Here is a 21,390-nt window from a genome sequence, read left to right on the forward strand (position 1 = left end):
ATATTTGTAATTAACTCCTGGATTTCTCAGTAATTTAAACCTATTTCATAAATATACATTGTTTATTTTTATTTAAGTACCAATATGCATTATATTTTCTGGACGATTTAACTTATTGTTGGTGGTGCATTTTGTCATTTATTGATGACACCTGGTGCTTACTATGACAGAATGGCTCCCCCAAGATCTTAGCCAAAAGCATATTCTAGTCCTTTGATACCAACAGGGCTATCTCATCCCCCAAGAAAGTTACCAGTGGGCATTTAAGACCACACGTTCCTAGATGAACTAATTCCATTAGTTCCATGACCTTTCCCTATTATGTTAAATAACCTGCAATATAAAATATGTTAATTCTTAAATCCAGCATAGTCTTCAGATACCCATTTATCCTTATCTACTGCAAAACGAAAAAGACATCCATAATCATGCAGTAAATATCATACACACTCTAAATGCCAGCACAACCTTAAAATAATATTCAAAATACTTCAAAGTTGATGACAGAAAGATTAAATCTGATTGGAAGCGTCATCAGAACCATATGTCTTTGTAAAATATGTGGGTTGGTTCACCTCTAAAGCAAGGGATTGATTTCCACTATGGATCTAAAGAAGGGCAGATGCTATTGGTCATTTTATTAAATCAGTCACAAAGTTCCATTCATTTCTCATCCTAAATACCACAGGGGAAATAAATGGGGCAAAGTGATTGACTGGATGAATCTTGCAAATCATAATTGCCTCTTTGGCAAAGATACACTGATTGTCAGAGCCCTATGTCAAATCTGAAATAGCTATTTTAATGTAGCTGTGAGGCTGAGAATGTAGCTGTGAGGCTGCAGTTCTTTATTTTTATTGAACGTGGAGTTGAGGACTGAAGCTTTTGTATAGTATATTAGGTAGGAGAGAAGAAATCTTTCCAGGCTCCCTGGTGCACTTCAACGTTTTCAAAATTGTAGCCACTCAAACCTCATACACAGTGTGAAGGAATGGAGAAATGCAAATAAGGGATTAAAAAACATGGGGTCTATTGGGTTATTATTTTTTTTCTTGGACACATTTATTGTGGCTGAATAAAATAATTAGATTTTCATTCAAGATAATCTCAGGTAAGAATTAAACAAATTATTTTACATGTTTTGTTTTTTAAATTTGGCCAGTGTGGAGGAAGGGTTAGCGGCCACATCTAAGGCCTCATTGGTATTTATGGTGAGTGTGGAGGAAGGGTTAGCGGCTAGAAGACTATAATACAATGCAGTAAATGGGGGACAGAGTGACTGTTTTTATTCTTCGCCAGCAAGTGTTCTCTCTCTGGGTATACATTTCATTTGTTTTCTAGTGACACTGTTTGTTTCCACCTTCTAATGAATCTTATCTTGGTGCAAACATGCAGCATCAATAGATTAAACAGCAATGTTGTTTAGTAAATTATCTCCTTTGACTGAGGTTATATTCATTTATTTCATGGCTACTGCACAAACATACAGCTCCAATTTGTCTATATATTTGGTAAATTCAGTATAAATTGAAAGAAAACAAACTATGTAGATATTAACCAAGTTTTAAATTACTTTAGAAATGGTTACCTGTGTATAATTCATTGTTTTAAATGCATTCATATACCCAGAGCTATGGATAAATCTTAAGCCAACTAAATATGACTCTGTATTCAATTATTACTAACAATTCATATACAGTGAGGTAAAAAAAAAAAAAATTTGATCCCCTGCTGATTTTTTATGTTTTCCCACTGACAAAGAAATGATCAGTCTTTAATTTTAATGGTAGGTGTATTTTAACAGTGAGAGACAGAACAACAAATAAAAAACATCCAGAAAAACACATGTCAAAAAAGTTATAAATTGATTTGCATGTCAATGAGTGAAATACGTATTTGATCCCCTATCAATCAGTACGATTTCTGTCTCCCAGGTGTCTTTTATACAGGTAATGAGCTGAAATTAGGAGCACTCTCTGAAAGGTAGTGCTCCTAATCTCAGCTTGCTATCTGTATAAAAGACACCTGTCCACAGAAGCAATCAATCAGATTCCAAACTCTCCACTATGGCCAAGACCAAAGCTGTCCAAGGATGTCAGGGACACGATTGTAGATGTACACAAAGCTGGAATGGGCTACAAGACCATCGCCAAGCAGCTGGGTGAGAAAGTGACAACAGTTGGTGCGATTATTTGCACCACTCTCCTTCGGTCTGGTGCTCATGAAACATCTTACCTCGTGGAGTTTCAATGAGAACAGTGAGGAATCAACCCAGGTCAAAGTGTTGTGGTCAGATAAGACCAAAATCAAGCTCTTTGGCATCAACTCAACTCGCCATGTTTGGAGGAGGAGAAATGCTGCCTATGACCCCAAGAACACTATCCCCACCGTCAAACATGGAGGTAGAAATATTATGCTTTGGGGGGGAGGGGGTTTTCTGCTGCACCGCATCAAAGGGACGATGGATGGGGCCATGTACCGTCAAATCTTGGGTGACAACCTCCTTCCCTCAGCCAGGGCATTGAAAATGGGTTCCAGCATGACAATGACCCAAAACACACAGCCAAGGCAACAAATGAGTGGCTAAAGAAGAAGCACATTAAGGTCCTGTAGTGGCCTAGCCAGTTTCCAGACCTTAATCACATAGAAAATTACCAAACTTCAGCCTTGAAACCTTAATGACTTGGAGAGGATCTGCAAAGAGGAGTGGGACAAAATCCCTCTTGAGATGTGTGCAAACCTGGTGGCCAACTACAAGAAACGTCTGACCTCTGTGATTGACAAAAAGGGTTTTGCCACCAAGAACTAAATTGAAGGGGTCAAATACTTATTTCACTCATTGACATGCAAATCAATTTATAACTTTTTTGACATGCATTTTTCCTGGATTTCTTTTTTTTTTGTTATTCTGTTTCTCACTGTTAAAATACACCTACCATTAAAATTATAGACTGATCATTTCTTTGTCAGTGGGTAAACGTTCAAAATCAGCAGGGGAACAAATACTTTTTCCCCACGCTGTATAAAGCATCAACTTGTTCTAGAGTGCAGAAAATAGCTGTGAATTTTAAAAATGTAGACAATAGAGTAAACAAAAATGAGAATGCTATTACAAAGATAATGATTCTAAAAGAGATCAAGATAAAGAAAATTAACATCCAAACTTTATAGAATGTATAGTTTTCATGTTTTTTTAAATATAGAAAATATTTGCACAATCTACAAACCAAGACATACCTAGAACCCACACCATAATGAGCATCTCAGTCCATGTAAACCGTGTTGTTTTCACTCTGAAGATTTGCTTTGGATATTCAATAACAGTGATGTTCGGTAATGTTTTGATGCCTTCAAACCTGTCAGATGCATTGAACACTAACAGGCACAGGAAGATGATAAATGATGCAGCATGAGCCACAAACTTCATGAACGGACTACGGAGAACTTTGCCAAGCTGGAATGAAAGGGTGAAGATCTTTATAATGTGTATGGTTTGAACATTATCCAGAACATATTGTTTAGAAAAATCAAAAAGACCTTAGCATATATTTGAATTTATTTTAAATTTGTTTCTTGAAACTGAGCTTTTGTTGCATAATCAATGAGTAAGTGTAATAGATATTAAATCAAATGCATCTACTCTAAAATATAAAGGTCAATGTCGATGTCTTTCGCTCAACTTTAAACACTTTGTATGGATCCAGATATGCTATTACTTTTTATTTTCAGTCTATATGATACATCTGCAGTCTCTGACAGTTTTGTGACCTACCTGTATATGTTCACCAAATTCAAGCAGAATGGAAAAAAACTGCATACAATATATCATTGGTTCTATGTATGGCAAATGTGTTGAAATTAAACTATGACATTTTAATGACGTTCAACATAAATAGATTGCATGCTGTTCCTTATTCACATGTAAGAAATATAAAGAGTACTTTTTATATATAAGTTCTCCATTATAAAACTTTATGATCTTGTATAGTATAGATTGAAGCTACATAACTCATCGTAAGATTTCCATGATTTCATTCAGCAAAATCTCTCTCCTTATCTACCTCCCAATGCAGCAATAACCAAATTTCTAGAAGAAAGCAACTGCTCATATTTTGTTGATTGGATGTCTACGGTAGAAAATGTTGATTAATTATAAAAACCGAATTATGCTGTGTAAAATTGAAACCGAGAATAAGAACATGCTACTCTTGTATAATGTCAGTGTATGCATTTTAAAGGGTGATCCATTGCCTATTGTCTGCATGGCTGGGTGGAGACAGGTTGAGGGGAAGTGGCAGTTTTGCTTTAATGATTTCTGTTGCTATGGACACAGGAGAAAAAAGTTAAGAGACTTTAGAGAGAAAGATAATACAAGTGTGTGTGTGTGTGTGTGTGTGTGTGTGTGTGTGTGTGTGTGTGTGTCTGTCTATATACTTTTGCAATAGAAAATATTAGGTAATAACCACAAATGGCAAATCTTGAACTTAATTCTAATGTATAACACTGTTACAGTAATTTTGTTAAGGGGTGAAAAACATCACACAGATCTAGTCACTAGTCATACAAAGACATGAGGAAGATTTGCAATGTTTTCATGAACTCAAACAGTATTGCTTGTCTATTGAACTTTAGATAGCATTATATTCACTGGTAAAATAGTAGTGTTAGTCTGTATAAATGTTTTTAAGCTGAAGCTGTAAGTTGCTTTGGTAAAGGTCAAATTCTTATAGTTTATGGGCAAATATATATACCGTATTTTTCGCTCCATAAGACGCACTTTTTTCCCCCTCAAAAGTGAGGGGAAATGTCTGTGCGTCTTATGGAGCGAATATGAAGCTTTACTTACCTGTCTTGCAGCGTTGGCCAGCAGCACAGGGCGCACCGCGGTAGTGGAACTTGAATTTCATGTTCCGGTTTCCGGCGGGACTGAAAGGAAGTGTGCACAAGCTGAGTGCGCACTTCCTTTCAGTCCCGCCGGAAACCGGAACATGAAATTCAAGTTCCACTACCGCGGTGCGCCCTGTGCTGCCGGCCAACGCTGCAAGACAGGTAAGTAATTATGGGACAAGGGGAGGGGGACAGTATGGGAGAGAAGAATATGGGGAGGGAGGGGGATGAAGTCTATGGGGAGGGAGGGGGATGAAGTCTATGGGGAGGGAGGGGGATGAAGTCTATGGGGAGGGAGGGGGATGAAGTCTATGGGGAGGGAGGGGGATGAAGTCTATGGGGAGGGAGGGGGATGAAGTCTATGGGGAGGGAGGGGGATGAAGTCTATGGGGAGGGAGGGGGATGAAGTCTATGGGGAGGGAGGGGGATGAAGTCTATGGGGAGGGAGGGGGATGAAGTCTATGGGGAGGGAGGGGGATGAAGTCTATGGGGAGGGAGGGGGATGAAGTCTATGGGGAGGGAGGGGGATGAAGTCTATGGGGAGGGAGGGGGATGAAGTCTATGGGGAGGGAGGGGGATGAAGTCTATGGGGAGGGAGGGGGATGAAGTCTATGGGGAGGGGGGGAGATGAAGTCTATGGGGAGGGGGGGAGATGAAGTCTATGGGGAGGGGGGGAGATGAAGTCTATGGGGAGGGGGGGAGATGAAGTCTATGGGGAGGGGGGGAGATGAAGTCTATGGGGAGGGGGGGAGATGAAGTCTATGGTGAGGGGGGGAGATGAAGTCTATGGTGAGGGGGGGAGATGAAGTCTATGGTGAGGGGGGGAGATGAAGTCTATGGTGAGGGGGGGAGATGAAGTCTATGGTGAGGGGGGGAGATGAAGTCTATGGGGAGGGGGGAGATGAAGTCTATGGGGAGGGGGGAGATGAAGTCTATGGGGAGGGGGGGAGATGAAGTCTATGGGGAGGGGGGGGAGATGAAGTCTATGGGGAGGGGGGAGATGAAGTCTATGGGGAGGGGGGGAGATGAAGTCTATGGGGAGGGGGGGGAGATGAAGTCTATGGGGAGGGGGGGGAGATGAAGTCTATGGGGAGGGGGGGGAGATGAAGTCTATGGGGAGGGGGGAGATGAAGTCTATGGGGAGGGGGGGAGATGAAGTCTATGGGGAGGGGGTGGATGAAGTCTATGGGGAGGGGGTGGATGAAGTCTATGGGGAGGGGGTGGATGAAGTCTATGGGGAGGGGGTGGATGAAGTCTATGGGGAGGGGGTGGATGAAGTCTATGGGGAGGGGGTGGATGAAGTCTATGGGGAGGGGGTGGATGAAGTCTATGGGGAGGGGGTGGATGAAGTCTATGGGGAGGGGGTGGATGAAGTCTATGGGGAGGGGGTGGATGAAGTCTATGGGGAGGGGGTGGATGAAGTCTATGGGGAGGGGGTGGATGAAGTCTATGGGGAGGGGGTGGATGAAGTCTATGGGGAGGGGGTGGATGAAGTCTATGGGGAGGGGGTGGATGAAGTCTATGGGGAGGGGGTGGATGAAGTCTATGGGGAGGGGGTGGATGAAGTCTATGGGGAGGGGGTGGATGAAGTCTATGGGGAGGGGGTGGATGAAGTCTATGGGGAGGGGGTGGATGAAGTCTATGGGGAGGGGGTGGATGAAGTCTATGGGGAGGGGGTGGATGAAGACTATGGGGAGGGGGTGGATGAAGACTATGGGGAGGGGGTGGATGAAGACTATGGGGAGGGGGTGGATGAAGTCTATGGGGATGGGGTGGATGAAGACTATGGGGATGGGGTGGATGAAGACTATGGGGATGGGGGGATGAAGACTATAGGGGTGGGGGGATGAAGACTATGGGGATGGGGGGATGGGGGGATGAAGACTATGGGGAGGGGGTGGGTGAAGACTATGGGTAGGGGGTGAGTGAAGACTATGGGAGGGGGGGACACTATGGGACAGGGGAGAAAAAGGTTTGCTGTTGATATCCACTTACATGCTCGTTACTTTTCAACAATGAACACAACCTGATGTATTTGTGTAAATAAAATATATATAAAAAAAATCTATCTACATTGTGTTAAGACTACCAGGAGGCTTGTGAAAATGAACAAACTGATTTGGAAAAAAATATATACTAATATGTCAGAAACAAAAACAGATAACAGTGAAGATGAATAAGCACTTAAATTAACCTATTCAGTGCTGGAGTTACCTGCACCTGTCAGTGAAGATCTTATAAGATATCATTATAACATGTGGAATTCAATACCCGGCTACATGGTGCAATCCAATAACCCACAGCCAGAAGGGGGAGACCTAGCGCCACGACCAGTACAACGAAACACTTGATTGCGATGGGCTGTTCTCGTAATCCTGAGAGATTTTCATACCAGATTGTTAACAGTTGCTGCTGGCAATTGGGATGTGCCACAAACTGCAAAAATACAAAGTACAAATTTAAAACATTTCAACATATAATAAGAAACTGTATTCCATATATTCCACAATTATTATTGTTATTATTATTTATAAAGCCTCAATAAATTCTGCAGCGCTGTACAATGGGTGGGATGGACTAACAGACACATATTTGTAACCAGATGAGTTGGGCACACAGGAACACAGGGGGTTGAGGGCCCTGCTCAATGATCTTACATGCTAGAGGGAGTGGGGTATAGTGACACAAAAGGGTAGGGTATACATGTAGTTTGCTAAAATAGTATTCACCGAGGGCTTACTTTTTATTGAGGGGGGAGGAGGGACCTGGGGGCTTTTTTTTAATGACATTTGCAGAAGAGGAATCAGGGTGCAGGGAAGGAAAGCTTTTAACATTGTAAACATTTAAATACATATAGGGAATCAACACAGTAAAGGAGGAGACTATATTTAAAAGAAGAAAAACCACCACAACAAGAGGACATAGTCTTAGAGGGACAAAGGTTTAAAAATAATATCAGGAAGTATTACTTTACTGAGAGGGTAGTGGATGCATGGAATAGCCTTCCAGCTGAAGTGGTAGAGGTTAACACAGTAAAGGAGTTTAAGCATGCGTGGGATAGGCATAAGGCTATCCTAACTATAAGATAAGGCTAGGGACTAATGAAAGTATTTAGAAAATTGGGCAGACTAGATGGGCCGAATGGTTCTTATCTGCCGTCACATTCTATGTTTCTATGTTATAATTTGGCAATCGGAAGTTACAAAAAAAATCTATATTAATATAGCATATCATGAAATTACATTTAATATAAAAAGTGTTTTCCATAAATGTATGATCAAAATACTTTGGAAAACATTACAATGTAACTCAAATTTACCTTGAACTTTTTAACAGGAACTCAAATTACATATATGACATTTGCTTGGTGACCCATTGTTCAGTTGTATAGTTAGCACAGTGGCCTATTATTAGATTGTTATACAATATGTACTAACATATGTTCTTATATTCTTCGAACCATCTTTAGTAGATTCTACACAACATCAAAGGGTCTCCACTGCCCTAGGAACAGCAGTGCCTACAGAGTAAACAATACCTCGTCAACTGTTCCAACCAGTGTGGGAGACCACTAAGATAGCATAAAGAACCAATTTTAAACAAAATGATATATAATAAGTGTGGGTGCATTTAATATGAAATATGTAAATTATGATTGAACAGACATATAACTCAAATTCTAAGTTTTTGTTTGGTCAGAACTTGTACAATTGTCTCTGTTCTTAAGGGGTTAAAGCCGAACACAATAGCGTTAAAGAAGTTAATCCACCAAGCACCAACCCGCTTTGCAACAGAAGCATTATTTTTGCTGAGTAAAATTGTGTCACTGTCAGGATTTCTGTAGATGCCCAACACGCAGAACTTAAGTAGAAAACAAGAAAATACCTAAGATGTATTACCGGGCCTTAAAATGGCCGGATTTAACGTAAAAAGGCAAAAAGATATAAGATAGGGAAAAGCCAAGAGAAAGGTATAACGCAAACGATAAACAAGCCAAAGGTCAAGGAATGGAGAATTCAGAATAGTCAGGAGCCAAGCCAAAAGTCAAGGAATACAGAGATCGGATAGTCAATAAGGAAAGCCAAGGTCAGATACACAAGAAAAAAACAATAGGGGTGCGCACTCTCAGATAACCAACTGGAAACCACAACAGGGCACAGAGAAATGAACAAACAAGGTTTAAATAGCTAAAGGTGTTTCCTGATAGGCTGTAGGGAAACATGTGATCAAGCTTGTGTGTAACACACCCAAATTAAAGTTATTGATCTGGCCCTTTAAGGGTTAAACAGGAAACCCTTTATTATTCACAGCAGCAGCGGGCGGCGCCCTTAATGATACAGAGCCGGCTACTGAGAGAGGAGAGGTCACCTCTGGTGAGTGTTTGACAGTATTACCCTTAGTTTGTGGGAATACCGCTGTAGCGATACGTGCAGCGCCGGCGGGCGGCGTGACAGTCACATTGCATATTTTACTAAGAAAAACAAACCCACCATAATCAATTTCATGTACTAATCCTTAAGAAATGGTTGTGTCCTAATCCCAAAATTTGTTTCCCAATCCACCCTCAGCTTTAGTACCATATAACCTCTGAGAGTTTAAACACCTCATCCTTTGCCATGATGACTTCTACATCACTGCAGCCTCCACTCCAACCACCACAGCCACCACCACTAATAGTAGTATTCAGCCTCAGTATAGTGGGATTAGCAGCATGTCTGTTATGTCTAATTCACCACTTACTGTGGCAATTTTTCTTATCCGGTTCATGCTGCAATAACTTGTGCTGCCATTTCCCCCTGATACATTCGGCCACAGCTAGTTTAAGCTTTATACCTTTTTGGAGCCCACCCCAAGAAGCAACTAAGGGGCAAAGCAGGCAGAGTCTACTTTGTGGGGATCATCAGAGTTACTCTTTAGTGAAGAGTAGAGTACCAAAGTGACCTGATGTCTTGTCTTGGTGGTGGTGAAAGAGATGAATCTGGTGATGATATTTTCCCCCCACCTCTTCAGACATAGAACCTTTACCTTTGGCGCAGGACCTATATGACTATGATGAGCCAGTGGAATTATAAAAGGAGAGTGAGAAGATGATAGGCAGCACTCCAGCATTTTCTCTGGCAGCCAGTATCAACTTGCCTTCTACATCTTGTGCAGTATCTCTTAATCAATCTGTGTCTGCTTTGGAAACATCTTATTCATTAGAGACATGTCAAATTATCTGTCCCTGCTACCAGTGGCACAAGCAGCTCATCCACTGTCTTTATCACCACCATCAACATTTCCATTCACATTAACCAAGTGTGAGAGCTTCTACTGCCATCAATGCAAATCCACCTGCATTTTCCGCAGACAGAAGGAATAAGGTTGAGGGTACTGTATTGCACTAATGAAATAAGCTTTGTGATCACTTTGACTGCCTCCAAAAGGTCAACGTGCAAAGTGGAAATAGTGATGCAAGAAAGTAAATATTAGGCAATGAAAGGTTTTTTTAATAGTGCCAATATGTAGCAACATCTGCAAAGGCATCACTATGTTGTTTTATTGAGTGATGAGGCAGAACAGGAAAGCACTCAGTCAGGCAGCAGGCCCCCTGATGCTGTTTGTGATTCTACGGAATTGTCAACACCAGCGGCACCCTTCTCCACTACTACTACCATCACTCTTAGGCAGAGGAAGAGAGATGGTGAGGATGGTGCAACAGAAACAGGTTGGAGATTAAGTGTCAGACCCCTCATCGTCTGGTGAATTAAAAAAGAAAAAAGGAAAAAAAAAACATTTTCCTCTTGCCTATGCCAGTGCCACTTGCAGCCGCATTGGTTTACACATTTAAAATAGATTTATTAAATTGTGAATTATTTTTTTATTTTATTTCTAGTGAGAGACAGAATATTTGATTTGCTCTGTGCCTCTGTGCCACTGCTTGTGCTTTGAAAATTGCAAGCTTCTTCCCTCAACAGCATATTACACGGTATAGTTTACTGCACATGTGAACCCTGCCTGCACTGAGTGTACCAGGTAATTTATTTGTAGAGAAAAAGTATTCTAAAATGTGGTGGTAGTACTGGTGGTTTCAATGTTTTCAAATGCATTTCACTGTACAGGTTTTGTCCTGCCTGGCTGAGTCTTGTGTTTTTTGTGTGTCTATTTAACAATTTGCCTGCTTTCTGTTAGCGCTGCAGTAGTCAAGCATTTAGGCAATATTGTAGATGTATTTGCGATGCAGCAAACTAGTAGTCACAATTTTTCTTGCTTTCTTGGCTGCTCGAATTTCTTCCCCAAATTTGTTCCAGTAATTAAATTCTTACTAGCTGAATTGCAGAATGGAAGGAATTCTTCCATCCCAATTTTTTTGTTTATTTCGGACAAAGTGGCTGATTTTTACACCTTGCACAAAGTCTAATTAACACATTCCCAGCAATTACCAACACCAAACTGAAAATGATGGAGGCTGCAAAATTGATTGTACTTGTGGCACAACCAGCCTTACAATTACACAAAGGATCCAGGAAGGAGTAATACACACCTGTATCTTATAGGCTAAACCTAAGGTAGTGCTTCTGAAAGATAGATAAGGATATTGCTATTTTTATACACCAAATTATATCCACAAAGTGTACCCATGAATCATAATACTTTTTATATATATTTTAGTTGTAACTCCAAAGGTCAAAATGCAAAACACTGTATTACTGTAGAGATAAAAACAATTCTTAAAATAAACTTATTATTTTATTTTAATATACATATACATTAGGAATGTGAAATTTGATGGAAGCCAAATCCCAGGCATCCTAATTTAATAAAGCAGATTAAATGTTTATGAATGGAGTTCAGCAAGAGCTGCATAAACCACATAATAATAATAAGAAACAACATGTAAATTAAGGCAATTCTTTCTGAATCAATTCAAATGGACAACATTTGCAATTCCTTTCCATCTATTCTCTCGGTTCTTTCTGTCTGTTAGATGGCTTGATCATTTGCTTAATTCCATGATTCCTGTGTTCATACTTGGAGATGTTGACATATATACTGACAAGCCTTTACCATCTTCTGCCTCAAAAATATATTTCCTTATCCCTACCACTTCTGGACTCTACAGTGGAATACCTCTTCAAAACACTGTGGTGGTCACTCTATTGACCTTGTTGTATCCATCTGAATATGCTGCTAAGAATCTAGATATAATAAGACTCTTGAGCTGCCTGCCCTTATTTCTGGATACCTCCTCATCTTGACAATACTAATTTCAAACCAGTTCAACTCTCTTGCCACCAGCAAGTTCCCGACTTCCTACAACTTACTACAACCATACACTTATGTCTATTCTAAAGATGCTTCCTCTTTCTTCTGTAACTCAGTCCACCACTCGACTGTTGTAAATACGGGAAACACCATATACTACATATCAAATACTACAAATACATCCATACATGTTGTTCTGGTTGCCAAAATGGCTTTTCCAAATATTTTTTGGTACTGAAACTTCGCCAAGCTGAACATCAGCATGAACTTAATACATGTGTTGTTACACAATTTACAAACTACACATAAAAATATATACTTCCACGTGTCTTTTTCTCTCATTTTTATTAAAGTGCATATTTCTTTATTGTCTCTTTGATTGAGATTTAGGAGAGTTCCTGTAAATACACATATATCAGCTAAGGTCTTTGAGGTGAAAATATTAATGTAATCTCATGGTAAATGTATTAAACTGAAAGTCTTAAAACGTGAATTTTACGAGTGTCATTTGTATTAAATAACAAATGACATTATGAGCTATGGCATAGTTCCTTAATGCACAGTGGCTGATGGATGTAAGCTACAAAAACTGTTATTCATCAAAGTCACATTCTGTTTAGAAAAGCAAGTGAGTTTCTCTTGGCCATTGCATCTACTAGATCTTGAAGAAAATGTTATTATTCCAATCTAAAAAAAATGCACAATTTACATTAGGCTCCTTAAGTTGTATAAAGTCAAAACCAGAATAGCTGTCTTTTTGATGTCGACACAGATATTCTACTGAGATTTGGAGCTCTTGTATTAGTATATAGGTGCACACATGTGAAAAAGACCAGACTATAGGTATGGACTAATGTACTGTGCCCAGATCATGATAAGGTCGGCCCCTCCAATAACAAAGGTAGAACTATACATATATAACCACAGCAGCGCTCCAAATACAATTTATTTATTATAATTTGTAATAAAAATCATTCACAAAACGTTTAATCGTATATTGACAAAATATCTTAATACACACCCTGACATCATTCACACTTAAAGGGAATAAAGCAAAACCACCAACACAAATCTCACAATAAATGACATGAAGCTGGTCAAAGTAATAAAGTGTTACCTTCTAAAGTAATGACGGGAGCAGAGTATTCCACCATTTTGTCTAAAAAGCCTTTCTCAAGGGAGTTCTTAACAAATAAACAGTAGGTGCCCCTATATGTCTGGATCTTAAAAATGATCATAAGCTGCCCCAATATGTCTGCTGTTAGAGCAGAGAAAACAACTTGCTCTGTCCCTAGAGGAACTCTAGTTTAATGCTGCTAGGCCAGTTACGGGATTTGTAAGGCCAAATTCACACTAATATGATGGTTACTGTTTATCAAAACAATTAAAAATCTTCTTTTTGCAAATTTCCAACACTGCAAGACTCCCAAATGTTCCGTCACAGTACCGCCCCTTTGAAGGCCTGCCTCTTAATGTTGGGAGGCATGCCATTGCCATGACACTGTGTAAAGCAAATAAAAAAACTATATAGAGGAGAAAAGGAGCACAGCAAAATTAATTATTTATTAAAATGGACAGCATTGTAAACCAAAGTATTGCAAATAGAGATGTCCCGAACGGTTCGCTGGCGAATAGTTCCTGGCGAACATAGCTTGTTCGCGTTCGCCACGGAAGGCGAACATATGCGATGTTCGGTCCGCCCCCTATTCGTCATCATTGAGTAAACTTTGACCCTGTACCTCACAGTCAGCAGACACATTCCAGCCAATCAGCAGCAGACCCTCCCTCCCAGACCCTCCCACCTCCTGGACAGCATCCATTTTAGATTTATTCTGAAGCTGCATTCTTAGTGCTTAGTGCTGCTGCTGATTTAATAGGGAAATTGATAGCTAGGCTAGTGTATTCAGTGTCCACTACAGTCCTGAAGGACTCATCTGATCTCTGCTGTAAGGACAGCACCCCAAAAAGCCCTTTTTAGGGCTACAACATCAGTCTGCTTTTTTTATTTTTTTCCTTTGTAATCTAATTGCAGTTGCCTGCCTGCCAGCGTGTGTGTCAGGCTCACAGCGTATACTGTGCCCACTCATATCTGGTGTAACAGTAGTGTACATTTAAAAAAACAACACTTTTTTGACTGTGAAATAATAGCAGTCAGTTTCCTTCACGCGTGTGCGTTTCAGAGCCTGCCAGGGCACAGTGTCACACCAGTGCAACTCATATCTGGTGTAACAGTAGTGTACATTTAAAAAAAAAAAATACAGGGGGTTTGTTGTAACCTTTCAGGGACCCTTGGTGTTGTACGTGGCTGGGTAGAGGAAGAGACCTTCAATGACATCAGTGACAAGGAACAGGACATGGCTAGCTTGGTATCCAACCTTGGGGAGTTTGCGGTTGTGCAAATGGACTGTTTGCGGTTGTTTGCGGTGCGTTAAACGGGGAGTTTGGTCAGTCACTGTGAAGCGGGCGTAACCCTTACACTACCTGATCGATACAACATCATACCTAATGTTTTAAAGCACGTTATTCCAAACAATTTAGGAATGTTAGGTGATTTATGCCCTTTATGGATTAAAACCAGACTCTGCACCAACTATGTAATTTTCCATGGGAGTTTTCCCATGGATCCCCCTCCGGCATGCCACAGTCCAGGTGTTAGTCCCCTTGAAACAACTTTTCCATCACTATTGTGGCCAGAAAGAGTCCCTGTGGGTTTTAAAATTCGCCTGCCTATTGAAGTCTATGGCGGTTCGCCCGGTTCCCCGTTCGCGAACATTTGCGGAAGTTTGCGTTCGCCGTTTACGAACGGAAAATTTTATTTTCGTGAGATCTCTAATTGCAAACAAACTTACAATTAATCCAATACTATCACCCTAAACTTAAGTAACTACAACACCAACTGTTGTTATACACTGATCTGCACTGATATAAAAAAAATTGTTTATGAATAGCAGATTGTGATAAACTGACAAGGAATTTTTTTTAAAAAAAATGATGAAATATTGAAGTATGTTTGAGATTTTTCAAATTTTTCAAAAAAAATTCACGATTTTGGATATTTTGGTATATATTTTACAAATTGTTTGTCACCTAATATAACATAATTCATAGTTTCTTCATAAATCATAACACACAGCCAACATGTTTATTTGCCAACCATAGACATAATTATGGGACACGTAATACAAATACACGTAATTTTGTTGTAGCATATGCAGTTTGATATTCTTTATATAAAGTGTTATAAAAATATTTCAACCTACCTGCTGTGAGACCCTATTAACCATGTCATGTCCCCAGCAATCTAATTGCCACTCTTATCTATCTTATCTTATCTATCTCCCCTGGTCATCCATTGCATTACCACTACCTTGCAATGCCATAGCAGTGAAAAGATTGTACATTTTTTTTACCCCTGTGATGTGCAAGATCAAGGATTTCTCAAATCAAAGATCTCTCTGCACCTTACAAGCCAATGGCGAGGACTTTAGGAAATGTTATTTATCAGACGGTTTCTGTTTTGGAGTGTGCAAGCTATTAAACAGAGCATGGTCATATGGTGGCACGGTGAAGAATGTGAGACAGGAAAAGACATGAAATTAGAATCGGGACGAGGGAAACAGACTGCTGGGAAGGTAAAAAGGTGAAGAGAAAAATAGTCACATGACTATTGACTACACATACAACATGACATTTTGTAGTAAGTGCATCACTTGTATAGGGTTCCAAGTCCATCACTGTTTATACATTTTTTCTGGTAATAAATGTGTAAAAACTACCGAGTATAGTTATAAATCAATTATTCAACTGTTTGATAATCCACCATAAATCTATTATATTTGGGGCAGTTCCTAGGAAGGTAGGCCGTAAAGTATCCTAGGCAGAAGACATCTCTGGTTTATACCGCTAACTCTACATATCATCACTGCCTCCATGTCTTGGCAACTGGTCTCAAGCAGGATTCTTCACCAATATATAACTTCTAATGTAAATTTAAAAAAAAATTGAAAAAGAGATTTTACAATTCTCTTCAGAAGCCCAAGGCTGGTGCCTGGCCCACTATCCCTGGCTAGTTATAGTCATAACAAAATATCTGTTGATGTATTTGATTGTTATACAGATAGTCCTATATTAGTTCCTGAGGAACTCTCAATATCCCAACAAAACAATGAAGCAACATATTTCATTACCTTCTTTACTTCATATTTAATGGCCAGTTTGACTCGGCTAAGAGAAGGTCTATGAGAATCCACAGGTTCAGCATCCACATCTCCATTCAAAATTGCCTCTACTTCTTCTGAGTCTCGGCACAAATCAAGGACGCCTACCACAAAATCCTTGCATTGCATAGAGAGTTTACGGTAGTCATTCTAAAAAAGACAATAGGATTAATATGTATGTTTTCGGTTATAAACTTCAGCCAGTGCTAGTAATTACACAGCGCACATAAAAAACACATTGAGCATTATTTAAGAAATCGAATCAGCAAATATATCAGTCAAACAAATATTTTTCATTTATAATGTTCTAACAATTCAATGGAGCAGGAAAGAAAGAGTCAAGTCAATCATGTAGTGATTCAGCATGAAATAATTATGGTGACATAAAGTTCTTGAAGTTCATAAAATATAGTCTAACCTAGGCAAGTCATCTGTACTCACACATCACATTCTGTCTGAAATTGTGGCAGAAATACAATAGAACCAGGCTGGTTATTTTATAGCTGTTTAAGTTAACGTGTGTCATGTCCAGGCAATTTTAAGGAAATTAAAGAGGTTTGCAAGTCAGAGACAGCATCATCCAAGTGATACTACATTTAAGAATCATAGCCACAACTCTGGTTGTGACTTGCACAGCCTGCATGAAAACAAAATGGCTTAATTTTCAATCAGATGTTAATATAAGTTTTTATCTCCTTCTCTGTAAATTGAGCTTTGAGCTATTGAGCTATTAACAGTGCAGGAGATAAAACATTTTTATAAATTAAACTGACTGTGCAATAAGGGAAGTGTAAACATTACATCTCACTTAACAGGAAGTGTTTATGAAGTCTGTGCACTATACTCGAAGAGAGGTGTGACTGAGGCTACATAAACAAAATGATTTACCTCCTAAATGGCAGATAATTGAGCAGTGAGACTGCAGGGGCATGGTCTTCATTAAGCTAAAGTTGTTTTGGTGACTAGAGTGTCCTTTTAATTTTAATTTATACAAAGACTATTTATACACCAGACATCTGCTATGTTATAGGAGATTCAATACTACCCTACAAAGTGTGTAATGGCTATAGGTTTTGCTGTAGGGGGACAAGTGCCCCTCCCTCAAACCATACATTGCCCCCCTAAGTGCCCACCCCCCCATGAACCTCTAGGACTTTAAGACAGCTGTCTTTTCCTCATGTAGATCAGAACCTGTCAGCTTGTGTTGTCTCTGCAAGGTCTCTTTCTCAGTTTCCCAGAGGAGGTGCTATGTGTTGAATGAGAGAGGGGAATGAAATTACATCCCTTCCTCTCTATACACACATACAGAAGGCTCTTACCGCATGTGTCAGATGTGGGGAGGAGAGGAAAACAGCTCTGTGATGGCATGCTGCTGGAGAGGATTGAAAGTGAAAAGACACAAGGGGGTGATAAGAATTGTACTCACTATAGCCCCTATTACCCCTATATTAAGTACAACCCAGATTAGCCCCTGCATTCACTAGAACCTATATTACACCCTATAGTCTCTATTTTCCCTGCACCCACTACAGCTCATATCCCTGTGCATCCTTTACAGCCCCTATCCCTCCTTTATATCCACTATAGCTTTGCGGCCATTACTAATATGATTTAGTGGTGGGTTTTGCTTGCATCTTCCCAAAATCACGAAGTTCCGAAGTGCCGAAGTCCCGAATTTCCGAAGTGCTGAGCCAAATCGAAGTGCCGAAGTGCAAATAGATGAAGGAAAAGGAGAATTATTATTTTACACACCTTTGTTTTTTTTAGCTAAAAAATATATTGTATACTCTTGAGCTAAAGACTTAGTCACTTTTAAAATGCTGTCATGCGCTGTACGCCTACTATATATAGCAAAAAATAGCTTTTTTATCATACAATTATCTACTAGCTATGCACCCCATGTTTCAAATAACTCATATACTGATATTTGTTTAACAAAAGTTTTTGGTAGTGAAAGGTTTAACCACATGTCATTACGTCCTAACTCTATTGGGCTTTATGCCGTTAGAACATATTAACTAATGTTTAGGTGTAAACACGGTTAAATCCCTGTTGTCAGGCTGACTGATGAGAACTCAATGTGAGTATTACATATAGCCCTTTGTGGCGAAATTAACATCGCCACTTGTGCCTGGAGAGGATTACTTGCCAGCCTCTTGCCAAGCGATTTATGTGAATGTGATGCATACCTTTAAAGTTATGAATAATGTAGAAAAACTGTATTTCTCTGCCTGTGATAATTACATTACCCATTGTGTAAGGTAATTGTATCACATGCAGAGGAGAGGATTTTGTGTGGGAGTGTCTGAGTGTATTGTACCTGTTTATTGGTTGTTTTCCAAAACCCTGTGGGTGGTACTAATGTGTATATAAGAACAATAAACCCACAGCTCTGTCTGTTCCTGCTTGACCCTCAAAACGGAGCCTTGTCTCGTTCTTGTGGGGATTTATTGTATGCTGTTCCAGTTTGACTGCTAGGAGTGTAAACCTATTCATATGGTTTTTCCTATTCGGCTGTTTACAGCATTCGTATGTTTGAGAGCATTTATACGCTTCTCCGGTTCGGTGGATTGGTGTCTACACTAGCTGTGCATGTGTCTCTGGAAGGGGAAGATCTACTAAACGGCTGTTAACCCCTTTTATGCCTGTGGCGAATTTAAAATCGCCACTTGTGCCTGGAGAGGACTACTTGCCAGCCTCTTGCCATGTGATTATGGTCCCTGGGAGGTTTGGCCCTTTAAATACAAGATTTGGGCATAATGGATTTGTGTTGTGCTGCTGCTGGCCCTTTAAGAACCATCTGGAGACATACTGTGACTTTTGGGAACAATGCCCCTTTAAGATTATGGCCCCTGGAAGATATTGCCTGTTAAAGACTATTTTAGCAGATTGGATTTTAAAAGACTTGCTGCCCCTTTAAATTGTATTGGAGCAGTTCTGCAGCTTTAAATTGGCACTTCGGATGCAGCCGAAGTGCCGAAGTAGTCCAAGTGGCCGCCATTCGACAAATGAACACATGGCGGCAGTCATCTTTGTTCATTTGAACGAGGTCGGCGGTATGTGTAGCCAAATCCATGGAACTGAAATTGGCTACACATTTCAACGAACACCGCTGACCCTTACCTTCTCCTACACTCCGTTTTCAGCTGCAGAGACTAAGTCTGGTTTGGAAGTTTGAACTCACTGCTATACTAAGCTAAATGCACGAACAGCCCCGTTCGTGCATTCGAATGGGACTTAGTCATTTTTCTGTGTAAAATAGATCGACCGCACAGCCCAAATCTATGGAACTGTTTTGGGCAGGAAAATGTGCTTGCGGTCGGTCATAAAGGACTCCCAGCTAACTTTTTATCTACTGGGGGGATTTGTATGATTTTTTGTAATGTTTATATTTAAAGTATGCTGATTCTGAATATGTATGTTTTATGTGAATATGACGCATATAGCTTCTCTCTCACTCAAACTACTCTACACGCTTGCATACTCATTTTTGCACTGGTACTTTTTGTTTTGTTTCATGAATGTGATCGGTGCTGGGCTTTGTAATCAGCATGCTGGAGTTTCATCATTACCAGGAAATCCTGGCAGCAGCATATCATTCTCTTCTGTTTTAACTGTGAACCCCATCTGCTGATATCAGTACTGATTTAAGGTTGGAGTTAAGGTTAGAGATTGTATTAGAGTTAGTGTGAGGGGTAGGGTTATAGTTAGGAATAGGTTTATGGTAGGGCTAGTGTTAGAATGGGGTTCGTTTTAGGATTAGAGCTTATGTAGGGTTAGTGTTACTGTAAATATAGTATTAGGGTGGTTGGTATTTGGTAAGTGTTAACTACCAAAAACTATCAAAAGACATATGAGTCATTTAACAATCAGGACTAATACATGAATCTATTTTGAGCTCGTATTATTTAGTTATACTAAATGCATAAAAATTATTATAAGCAAAAATGTGACGAAAAGCAATTTCCCTATTTTTAATGTTTTCTGCACACTTAATGTTGTGTTACATTTACATATAGGTTATTAAAAGTCAACCTACTTCTGTCCTTTAAAAATCAATAGATGATATGTATGGGGACATTTAAAGAGAAAAACTTAAATTACGGTTGACTAAACTCATTATGCAAATTTTACTACGGTTCTGAACTTGGACAATCGCCTTTGTCCTTAGGAGTAAGAGATATGTTATGAGAGTGGTGCATTTAAAAAATATATATTTATTTGTGTACAGGTACATATGAAGACATACAGTTGCAAGAAAAAGTATGTGAACCCTTTGGAATGTTATGGATTTCTGCACAAATTGGTCATAAAATGTTATCTGATCATCATCTAAGTCACAGCAATAGACAACCACAGTCTGCTTAAACTAATAACACACAAAGAATGAAATGTTGCCATGTTTTTATTTAACACACCATGTAAACATTCACAGTGCAGGTGGAAAAAGTATGTGAACCCTTGGATTTAATAACTGGTTGAACCTCCTTTGGCAGCAATAACTTCAGCCAAACGTTTCCTGTAGTTGCAGATCAGACGTGAGTAATTCTTGACCATTCCTCTTTACAGAACTGTTTCAGTTCAGCAATATTCTTGGTCTGGTGTGAATCGCTTTCTTGAGGTCATACCACAGCATCTCAATCGGGTTGAGGTCAGGACTCTGACTGGGCCACTTCAGAAGGCGTATTTTCTTCTGTTTAAGCCATTCTGTTGTTGATTTACTTCTATGCTTTGGGTCATTGTCCTGTTGCAACACACATCTTCTGTTGAGCTTCAGCTGGTAGACAGATGGCCTTAAGTTCTCCTGCAAAATGTCTTGATAGACTTGGGAATTCATTTTTCCTTCGATGATAGCAATCCGTCCAGGCCCTGACGCAGCAAAGCAGCCCCAAACCATGATGCCCCCACCACCATACTTCACAGTTGGGATGAGGTTTTGATGTTGGTGTGCTGTGCCTCTTTTTCCCCACACACAGTGTTGTGTGTTTCTTCCAAACAACTCAACTTTGGTTTCATCTGTCCACAGAATATTTTGCCAGTA

The 21,390-nt window shown here is 39.8% G+C and overlaps 1 protein-coding gene across 2 annotated transcripts in view; it reads right to left on the reverse strand.

Moving 5' to 3' along the window:
* Positions 1–21,390, reverse strand: part of TRPC3 (transient receptor potential cation channel subfamily C member 3) — a 207,759-nt gene that overhangs the window by 77,546 nt on the left and 108,823 nt on the right. For both annotated transcript variants that reach the window (XM_063458397.1, XM_063458396.1), the window contains exons 3-5: positions 16,320–16,499; positions 7,159–7,323; positions 3,238–3,454 (exon numbers count right to left, since the gene is read on the reverse strand). In XM_063458397.1, the coding sequence (XP_063314467.1) occupies positions 3,238–3,454; positions 7,159–7,323; positions 16,320–16,499 (562 nt within the window). The remainder of the gene's footprint in view (positions 1–3,237; positions 3,455–7,158; positions 7,324–16,319; positions 16,500–21,390) is intronic.

This window comes from Pelobates fuscus, chromosome 6, assembly GCF_036172605.1.
Source record: "Pelobates fuscus isolate aPelFus1 chromosome 6, aPelFus1.pri, whole genome shotgun sequence".
Lineage (NCBI taxonomy): Eukaryota > Metazoa > Chordata > Amphibia > Anura > Pelobatidae > Pelobates > Pelobates fuscus.